This window comes from Cebidichthys violaceus, unplaced genomic scaffold, assembly GCF_023349555.1.
Source record: "Cebidichthys violaceus isolate CVI_PGR_0920_01 unplaced genomic scaffold, fCebVio1.0.p SCAF_482, whole genome shotgun sequence".
Lineage (NCBI taxonomy): Eukaryota > Metazoa > Chordata > Actinopteri > Perciformes > Stichaeidae > Cebidichthys > Cebidichthys violaceus.
This window is the reverse complement of record NW_027176686.1, coordinates 1-10,702: the sequence shown is the minus strand read 5'-3', so window position 1 is coordinate 10,702 and position 10,702 is coordinate 1. Positions and strand designations below refer to the sequence as shown.

The following is a 10,702-nucleotide window of genomic DNA, read 5'->3' as shown; positions in this document are numbered from 1 at the left end:
GAAGACAAATAAGGATACACTAATACACACTAATATATATATATATATATATATATATATATATATATATATATATATATATATTAGTGTATATATGTTTATATCACAAATTGAATTATTAAAATGTGTAAAGAAAATACATGGACTGATGGATGTTATGCAGAACCTCAAAATGACCTGGTGACAACGAGTATTTTCACAATAAAAGCCCAGCATTGGTCCGATACATGAGTGTAAGCGACACTTATTCACACAGTGGGACATTCTGCCTCAAATAGCCCACGAGGGGCGAAGACTATTGACTGAAAACAACCCCCCCCCCCCAACGGGCCATCAGCACCGCGAGAACCGGCGACAGGATTGGAAACACGTGTGCATCATTACTAATACCTGCTCACGGCCCTGAGCAGATATATAGCCGGGGATAACCTGCTAATAGCCTTAATTTGTAAGGTAAACAGTAGAAGAGTTTGACACTCACTCACCTAAGGTGCCTTTCCTCTGCTGCGCTGCCTCTGCTGCCTTCGGAGGCTTAGGAGGAACTGTGTGTGTGTGTGTGTGTGTGTGTGTGTGTGTGTGTGTGTGTGTGTGTGTGTGTTGGGGGGGGGGGGGGGGGGGCGACAGCAGCAAAGTTACAGCCTTCCTCCACCGTGCTATCTGTTAAAGTCATTTTCTCTCAAAGGGGGAATTAATTTCCTTTCTCAGACGGCCCACAGCGCCTGTGGCACCGCTGCCTGTGCGCCGTCCGCCCGGATCCCCGGAGCCGCTGTGACGGTCCGTCTGTAGAAACCTGCCGCAGCCACGGAAAAAACCCTGCAGCCGCTATAGCATTATAATCAGCTTTATGTATTATTTGACTTTAAATCTGAACTGGGTGCACTTTAAATCGTGCGCCTTCTGAACACCGAACAGTGTGAGTCACGTTGCTGTCTGTGACTCTCAGGGATTTGAAGGATGGGGGGGAAAGTGTGTGTGACGTGATTACTCATCTTTAATCTTCAATACAATGTAACAAATATTTAATTACAATGTTGTAATGATGTCATCTGTGTACATTTTACAACCCAAAACATTTGAAAAGACTAAAGATTGTTTTATCATTCCCTCAAATCAATTACAGAGCAGGATTCATTTCGATGAATTGTATCAGAAGTTGTATAAAAGAGTTCGAGGGCCAGTAAATCTGCTTTATTTGAGCTCATTATAATAATAATAATAAAAGTAAGAGAGGATAAGAGAAGCCAAAGCAAAGAGGACTTTCTTCTTTCACTCGCGGGTGTTTACCGGCTTTATATTCCTACTTCGCTTCTGGAAAATGACACTTTTATGGCCAAAAATGATGAATGTGAGGGCTGACAATGTGTTTGATGTACGCCGAGGTTGTAGGTGGTTGAAATATTTCATCTTATGCAAAGTCATAAACCGTTTCTGGGGGAATTTATTCCCGGTCACTCTCGACGCGACAAGATGTTCATTTTTTTTTTTTTTTATTTCTTTTGGTCAGCGTTTCCAGATTATTTCAAATAATTATAAACATTTTGCTGCACTGCTCCTAGCAATTAACGTTGCTTTTAAAGCCAACAAAAAGTGGTGTTTGGGACGCCGGTTTTGAAAAATAAAAGCTGTTATTTCAACTCGGTGACCTCGCGTTGAAGGTGAAACCGGTGTCAGTGTTGCTGTGTGTTTGGATTTGACGACGTGAGGTGTTTCATTTCAAAACGAGATAAAAAAAAATAAAAAATCATACGTAAAAGAAAAACCCGCTGCTATAAAATGATTGACTGCACTAAATTAAACTGTGGTTGGTTTTTTAAGAGTAGTAGGTATAAAATGCCTAACCTTTATTTCAGACTGGACAAACTTTTTTGCACTGCAATGAAAGTTTCTGGTTATTATTTTGGAATAAAACTTGTAAAATATAAGCGGCGGACAAAACAACGTGCAGAGGAAACTCCTTTGAAGCCTTCCTCCACAAGACTGACGGTATTTTAAAGGGTCAGAGCTGACAAAGACAGGGCGACACGCTGAGTTAACCCCTGACACCTCGCCTCCCCACCCCCCCCCCCCCCACACACACACACACACACACGCACACACACACACACACACAGCCCCACCCACGAACCATTAAGGCTGTTTTCTTTCAGGAAAGAAAAAAAAAAGAAAAAGATGGCCACCGGAGGTCAGATCCAAGTCCAAAATAAATTGCCCTCTTTTCCTGAGGCTCAGCCATTTTAATAGTACAGATTTATTGTGCTGTGCTTTTTGGAGGGCGATCATATGTATGTGGTCAGTAGCGCGTATGCAGCCTGTGACCCAGCCTCCCTCTCACGTTACACCCTATTTATAACATCCCCTCCGCCCGGCTCCCCTCGTTCTGCAGTTCCTAGTGGGAAGCACCTCCTGCTCCCAGCCTCGAGCTCCAGTCCCCTCCGTTCCTCCTGACATCCGAGAGGCTCTGCTGCAGCTTATCCTGGGCTAACTGTTTATCCTGTACAGCCTGGCAACTGGCCGCGCGCTCCGGATTACCGCAGGACACCCGTCTTCAAAACGCACTTTGCTTTTCTGCTCTGACTAATCGAGAGTAGACTTGACTTCTTTTAAACTGGAGGAGGAAAAAAAAGTTTTGGGATAGTCAAAGGATCTTGGATATGTGCTTGTGATTTTTTTTTTTTTTCTTCTTCTTCTTGGGGTTGATTTAGTAACTTTACCTTCTTTCACTTGCCCTTCTCACCTTTCCTGGAGGGCCGCGCGTGTGTGTGTGTGTGTGTTTGTGTGTGTTTGTGTGTGTTTGTGTGTGTTTGCACGCGATGGATCACACGCTGTTCGGGTGCCTGCGGAGCCCCCACGCCCCGGCGCAGGCCCTGCATCCCGCCTTCACCCAGTCTCCCCTGACTCTGCACGGACGCTCGGACCACGTCTCCTACCCTGACCTGGCCTCTTCCTCCTCCTCCTCCTCCACCTCCTCGCCCTCTCCCTGCATCATCTCCAGCTACCCGGTGGACGACGGCCTGTTTGCCGGGCAGCACCACCACCACCACCACCACCACCACCCTCACCGCGGCCACCTGCCCTCGCAGCAGCATCACCACCACCCGCCTCAGCACCACGCATCGTGGCACATCCCGCAGATGCCGTCACCTGGCGGGAACACGCGCCACAACCTCTGCCACCCGCACTCCCACTCGGCCCACGACAGCGGGCCCGCACCGCCGGACCTGGGCCACCCAGGGGGGCCCAGTATGTGCGCCAGCACCCCAAGTCTGGGCATCGGCAGCACCCCTACGGGGGCCTCCTGTGTGCCTGCAGACTTTGGCAGACAGACTCTGTCACCTGCTGAGGCCGAGAAGAGGAGCGGCAAGAGGAAAAGTGACAGTTCAGGTCAGAGGAGCTGAGGTTTTTACTTTTACAATTTCACGATTTAAATGAGCTGCTTGTGACGCATTACGCAACGCAAGACTAGATGTAAAATTCTTTGGCAGCATTTCCAACATCTCATTATTCAGTCTTATTGTTAGATAAACATCATCCCATAAATATCAGCATTTTTTATTTTTTTTTTAAGATTCCGTGCAGAGCAGAAGAATAACACACTCGATCTCTCAACAGCACATTACTGTTGAGATTTCTGCAGCTCCAATAGGAAAACAAAAGAAAAACGGTGTGAGGAGCAGTTTTAAGGTGTCGGCTGACAGGCAGGGAGGCCGCTGCAGCAGGCGGACTGAAGCGTGGAGCGAAAGGCCACATCGCTGCCAGTGTGGGCACATCTGACTCCTTAGCCATGCTTTGTTTTAAAAAAAAAAAAAAAAGAAAGAAAAAGAAAATCACACCTGGTTTGTTCCTCAGAGAGCAGAGAGTGAGTTTCACAGCAAAGAATTAATGTCACGGATTGTAAAAGGCTACACCGGCGCCTCGCGGCCACACTAAACACCCGACTCACACGGAGGCTCTTCAGCCTTTTCTTTCTTCTCTCAATGTTGACGTTTAAATAAACCACGGGCAGCTTTTACTGACATAAAATGACATGAAAAGTACCTGTGTAGGATGTGATGTTGGTTTTATTTTATCCTCAAATAAATGCACTTTTAAGAATGATTAAATATAATTTTAATACCACAAGTAAACTGTTATTATCAGAAGTCAGATTTATTAAATGGATTTATATTCACATATATATATATATATATATATATATATATATATATATATATATATATATATAGTATGTTCTGTACAGTAAAGTGAACCAGCGCTGGCAGCTTCAAAACACTGTTATTTTTTGTTTTATGACTTTTCTGTGACTTGACTTCTGACTTTGATCTCTTAATAGTCATTGGCCGGTGTGTGCAGCTTTTGAAGATAAACCACAAATTATAAAGCTACATTTAAGGCTTTACACTGTCCTTTAATCATATAACCTGTATATTAATAATAATATAATCAAATTCTAACCAACAGGGGACCAAAAAAAAACCCCCCACATCTCTTTGCACATTTCTGAACAAATCTCTCTTTTTAAGGATTGTACTCGAGTAGGCGACACCTCCCCGATGACATGCGGGACATTTCCAACCTGCAGTCGCCGCGATAATCAATCACGCCGTGACAAACCGCCGAGGGGTCGGGTCGCCTTGAGGTCTTGCAGAGGGAACGTGATATTAGCTAGAGTTCTTAGGTTTTCCAGGGAAAGTGTGCTCGCCGTTCTTTCTGTCCATTTGAGGATCGCGGGCCCTCAGCGCCGACCCGGGCGACCCTTTTTATAGGCCTCTTTGTGTGCGCGGCAGCGTGTCACCTGCACTTGACCGCCGACTGAAACTCCTGCGTGTGATTAGGATGCTGGAGGTCCCCTCGGAGAGCGGGGCCTTCCCTCCGACAGGCTGCAATGAATAGACGTTGTGACTGCACTGGAAATATATTTGTGAGAATTCAGGTTATAACACCAAAATACCAGAAAGAGTTAGAATCCACATTGCTCACTGATTTAGCAGGAACTAGATAGTTAAATTAAAGGTTCATGTAACACAGATTATGTAACACAGAGAGCCTCATTTTCAGTTTTATAGTTCTGTCTGTGCTAAATGTCTATTATAACCACATTATCCACGTGCAAAATGTTGCAATAGTATATTTAATCCACAAATCCAGCGCACCGCCTCCTCTTTCCTCCCCTCCTTTGTCAAATCATTTGGAAACCGAGCCCTTTGCCTCCAAATCCCACTTGCCCTGTAACAATAGCTCTACGGCATACTCATTACGCGAGCCGCGCGCTAACGCCAATCACGCTGATTATCGGGGCCTAACTAGGTTTGCCGACTCGATCGGCTGTCTAAATATCACGCCGCCGCCAAATTGCACGAGATAGAGCCGCGGTTAGGTTTCACCATCTGGACCAGGAAAACATTTCAGATACAGAAATAATAACAAAACCCCTTCGAGAGCTCATTTCCATAGTTAGGTTTAGCCTTCGAATGTGAGGCATCTCAACGCTCTGTGTCTGATACTTGTGGTTGTTTCCTCAAGGAGGGCCGCAGGGTGGGCTAATGAGATGAGCCAGCTCCCTGGTGGGTTTTTTTTGGGTGTCTGGTTTCTGCAGAACCTGCAAATTTTTTTATTTATTTTTTTTTTTTTGGCGGTCAAGCTGGAGAGTTTGGCGCGACGCGGACCGGGTGCCGTCAAGGGAGTGGTCGTCCTTTTAAAAAAAAAAAGGAACAATAAAAAGGTGCTTGAAGTCTTATTTTGTTGAGGCGTTGGTGCTGGAGGCCTCTCGCTGGCATGACGCTTTCTCCTAAAAGAAGCGTTAGAAAAATGTGTCGGGTTCACGGCTGGACTTCATCCTCGTGTTGGTGCAATATTATTTTACCAAAGGGGAAAAAAAAACACGCAAAGTTCCACCATGAGAGAGAACTTTTTTTTTGTTCTGTCCATTCTTAATTTCTTAAGACATTAGTTTTGAGAGGGGACCCTCCTTAACTGAGCTCAGCTCATTTAGGAACCCGAGATGACGTGCCCTGTCTGGTGGCGCTTATTTTTCTCATATTATTCCCCCTTTTTTGTGGAGAGATGAAAGTTACAGCGGGGACCTAATTGCTGTGGTGTAGTGGCTGTCTCATAAAAGCCTGCCGCTCGTTTTAACTCCAGGCCTGCTGGTCCGAACCAGCTGGCTGTGTTATTCTTTTATTTCTCTTTACACAATGTCTGTGTTTACCAGAGAGAGAGCGAGAGAGAGAGAGAGAGAGAGAGAGAGAGAGAGAGAGAGAGAGAGAGAGGATAAATACGTCTGAAGGGCCGCTTCAATCAGCCACTGCTCGTTTTGAAATTACAGGGAGGGAAAGGCAGGTCATGGGGGGGAGCCGGACACAGGCTGCGGGTCAAGCAATGATCTGTTTCATTGCATAAAACTCATGCGGCAACTCTTGCAGTTCATATATCTGTTTGCCCTCGGCTCTAGAAACGACGCGAGTGCCGCACAAATATAACTTTGGTAGAGCAGTTTACCCCTCGTCTTCTCTGCCGCCTCTCAAGGGAGTTATTTTGCTCTGAAACACTTAATTAGAAGGAAGATCCTCTTTCTGACAGAACCGACAGGAGTGGAAATCTTAGGTGAGGAGGTAGTCGCGTCCTCTGACGTGGCTTCGAGGCTCCGCGAAACATTTTGTGAGTCTGGCTCACAAGGCCGCAGGACTATTTACGGTCTGACTGGCCGGGATTAACAGCACCGCAGATGAATTAGCGTGCAATCACCGCCGCCTTTCGAGTGCAATGTGTAAGTGAAGCGCTTCCAAACGGAGGAACCACAAAAAGGCTGTAACAATAGGAAAGTTCTGACGGGCAAATTGACTGTGCGTGTGTTGCCTTTCGGAAAGTGGAAGTAACAAAACAAAAATGTATTTTTCCGGGGTTGATGAGCTGAAGCTGTGATGACACATGCTGGGCATTTGTTTTCACTAGTATAGCCAACATTTCCCTCAATGAAATGAAAAATGTAGCCTTGCATTCGCCGCCCACACGTAGATGTATTACATTTTTATTAAAGGGTAAAACATCACTTATTCATTAAATTGCCCCCCCCCCCCAGCTTCCCATATATCAGGTAATGTTTTATGTAATCTACTGTAAACTCAGTACTGTTCATTTTTTGGATTGCTGGAAACTTATTGTTTTACTGGCGTTCTGAAATGTGCAAAAAAAAAAAAAAAGTTAATCAAAACATGCAAAGCTGAGAAAAAGGAAGAAAAACTAAAAATGTTTGGGAAAATAATGGTACTTTGGCTGATTTTGCCATCAAACGAGGAGCAAGAAACGTATAAATTTCACGTATCATGCAAAGCTGCTCTGTTCCATGTTTTAAAAAAAAAAAGAAAAGAAAATCAGCAGATTCCTTTAAGACTCAGACAAATGAAACCCATGTTGGCAGTATAGGAGTCAGACGCACATGTGTAGCCGCCCGTGAGTCCTTCCAGACACTTAAAGTGTTCATAAACAATACCTGAACAATAAAGCCTGATTGACAGCTCCCATTGTTTCTCTTACCTCGCCGCTTTTCTCCCCCTTTGCTCGACTTGCACCTGCCACGTGACCTTGGCCTTATTTTGTATTTTTGTTGCATATGAATCTGAGTGGAAACAGAAAACCCGTTTGGTGTTTGGTTTCAGAGTCCCAGGACGGGAATTACAAGTCCGACGTGAGCAGCAAACCCAGGAAGGAGAGGACGGCGTTCACCAAGGAGCAGATCCGAGAGCTGGAGGCCGAGTTTGCCCACCACAACTACCTAACCCGACTAAGGCGCTACGAGATCGCCGTCAACCTCGACCTCACTGAAAGACAAGTATGTTCCCACCCACCGCGGCTTGTCTCCCCCCTGGGTTCAGACATTATCCAACCCCTCCCCCCCATTAGCACATTAATGCCGTGTTGTGAAAACAGAGGCGGCCTCTGCACGGCGAGAAGCCTTTTCTCAGCTCGCTACTGTGTTTTCGTAGCTTTTTCGATTCGAGGGGGCTATTGTGCTCCAGATGTGGCCGTGAGACGGGGACTATCGTATTCCAGATGTTCCTGTCCGTTCTTTCAAGCGGGCCAGAGTCGAGGCGGGGAGACGGGTTGAAGGAAGTGCTGTCTAGCAAGTCACTTCCTCTCTCCCACCACCCCTGCGCGCACAAATTGGTCTCCGAGCGTGGGCCCGGCTGCTGTAAAATGCTGGACTGTGAAATAAATAACAGGAGACAAATGGTTGGTGGTGGGGGGGGGGGCGAGGAAACGGCGTACAGCCGCTTCGTTCTCTGACAGCCGTTTGGGAGCCGTAGGTCACACTTAGCTGACACCTCGCCAGTGATATTTTGCAGCGTGATACAGTACAGATTGAGCGTAAAAAACACAGCCTGGAGACAGAAACCTGAGCGTTTCAGCTGATGTCTCGGATGCAAATCCCAACTTCAGATCCCAGAGATAGAGCTTCGAGCCAAAGTTCTACTTTCCGCTAGCGCGCATGAAGTCCACCAGGATCCACGTTAGAGTGTGGATACCCGACCCGAGCTTCAGACAGTCACTTGCAAACGATCTTCGGGTTCCGTCTACAGGTCACGACGCTTGAAGTTCTTTTTAGTGAAAATTTTGTGCAAAGTAAATAAAACGATGGACCTGCGGTCTGTGCGGATGTGTGATTTCAGCTGCTCGTCACACATTCACTGCGCTCTGCTGCTTCGTCTCCTCAGACGGAGCGCGGAGAGTCCGGTTTGTGCCAGAGTGCTCGAAGCCACTATTTACGAACTCGCTTCGTCAACGCAAACTCGTGCGCATCATCTTAAATCCACCGCGTCCGAAGAAACAGAATGCCCGTCGAGTTACCACTCTCTCAAACTCGGGGTTTGGACAGAAACATGCGTCCCGAGTCGCACTCCGGTCCACGAGACGTACATTTTGGTCATCAGAGGGTTTGAGCGTGTGGCACTGTGGGGACGTCCGCCAATTTGTTGTGGCGGTGCGGACTTGTCCGGACTTGTCCGCGGCCTCCACACTAGCATTAGTGGAGCGCGACAGTATAAACTACAAGGCGTCCGTGGTGTCGGCAGATTTACGCGTACAGAGCCCAATCAGGATCAATAGATTATGTGTTCATGTACGTCATACGAAACTAAAAAGGTACGAAGATTGCATGAGCAAAAATACTAAATGAGTTGATGACTGTGGACATTTTGAATGTAAAAAGAAATGGCTCCATTCCATTTAGCCATCATTAATGCTATTCGTTGCTTTCCTTGTCATCACATATAGTACGGTCTACCGTGAGAAGTCTACAGGCCTTGAATGTCTCAAAAAAAATGCCGGTAGTACCGCAGATACCGAAACCATTTGGCTGTCGTAAATGTTGTTCGGGATTAGCGGTTCAATTCCCACTTGAGACACCCCCGCGCTAAAAATGTATCGCCTGCACTCAAAAGTGTCCATCTGATGATTTCTTCCCAGTGAATATAAAAGTGTGTTTTATTGGCCTCTCAAAGTAATGTGAGCAGTAAACCTGAACGGCCGCATTGAAGCTCTTACGCAACTGGAAATTGTGACACGCAAAGCGATACCCGTGTTAGAAATTGGTGAAAGTAAACCTCTGCCTTTGCTCCATGTTACAAAAAGCTGAATTTGAGGAATACCGCCATGTCAGGCAAAAAAAAAAACCATTTAACCACCGAGCGCAGAGGGGTTTGCCATCGTAATTCCACTTCAGCCTCGGACCGTTAAAAAATAATCTTTCTGTGCCGCGAAGCATAAAATGTGCATCGAGTGTCTTCAGCTCATGCAGCGTTAATTGTGTGACCATTACGTTCGAGGAAATATATATATATATATATATATATCGGCGGGAGATAGTGAGCTGAATATTGGCAACACACACACACGTTTGGCCACAGCAGTCGTTTGATGTTTTGTTGATGGCAGAGGTGGAGCTACAGGGGCCACACATTTTGGACTTTATAACAACTTGGGAGAGGAAACAAAAAATGGGATTGAAGTGATCAGCAATCATGCATTTTAGACCTGGCAAAATTTTGCCAAAAATTTTTGGTTTTAACCTAAAAAAATGTATCTTTACTATTGTTTTAATGCCATTTAAATGACTGTATTTTAGGTTGTATTGACACGTTGACATAAAGTCATTGAAATGCTGAAGTAACCTCGATGCCACCTGGCAAAAATAACAAGTGTCTATGATATATTTCGGTATCAGTAATGTGTTTCATGCTCTAAATACAAAGGAGCTGAGCCGTCCTCTAGTGCTTGAACGTTTTGAACCAGTTGGATCAGTTCTTCTCACCGATCGGAGGATGAAATGGACGTTGAGTCTTTTGAGTGAGATGTGTTGGGATTTACGTCCAGCAGTGCAGGTAGAGTGCTGGTGTGTGAGTCTGAATAGTGTGTGTGTGTGTGTGTGTGTGTGTGTGTGTGTGTTTGTGCACGTAATCCTGGAGGATCACATGTTTGGTTTTGACATTAGAGCCTGGCGTATATAAATGACCCCCCCCCCCCCACCCCCACCCCTCCTGCTCTCAGAAAAGGCTTGTAAAGTATCCGAGGTGACACTCAGGTGGTACGCTCCGACGTTAAAGACACAACGTTTGTGCTGTCAACCCACTAACTTCCTGACCATGTGACCGCTCCGTCTCCTCAGAATGACACTCCCGTAAAAATAAACCCATGAGCGAGCCCCCCCCCC

General features: G+C 46.0%; 1 protein-coding gene across 1 annotated transcript; it reads left to right on the top strand.

Moving 5' to 3' along the window:
* Window positions 1–2,382: 2,382 nt before the first annotated feature.
* Window positions 2,383–7,825, top strand: LOC137887195 (homeobox protein MOX-2-like; the record flags this gene model as incomplete). Its single annotated transcript, XM_068730005.1, has 2 exons — window positions 2,383–3,381; window positions 7,653–7,825. Coding segments are annotated over exons 1-2 (744 nt in total), but the record flags the coding sequence as incomplete, so codon positions are not given.
* Between the last annotated feature and the right edge of the window lie 2,877 nt (window positions 7,826–10,702).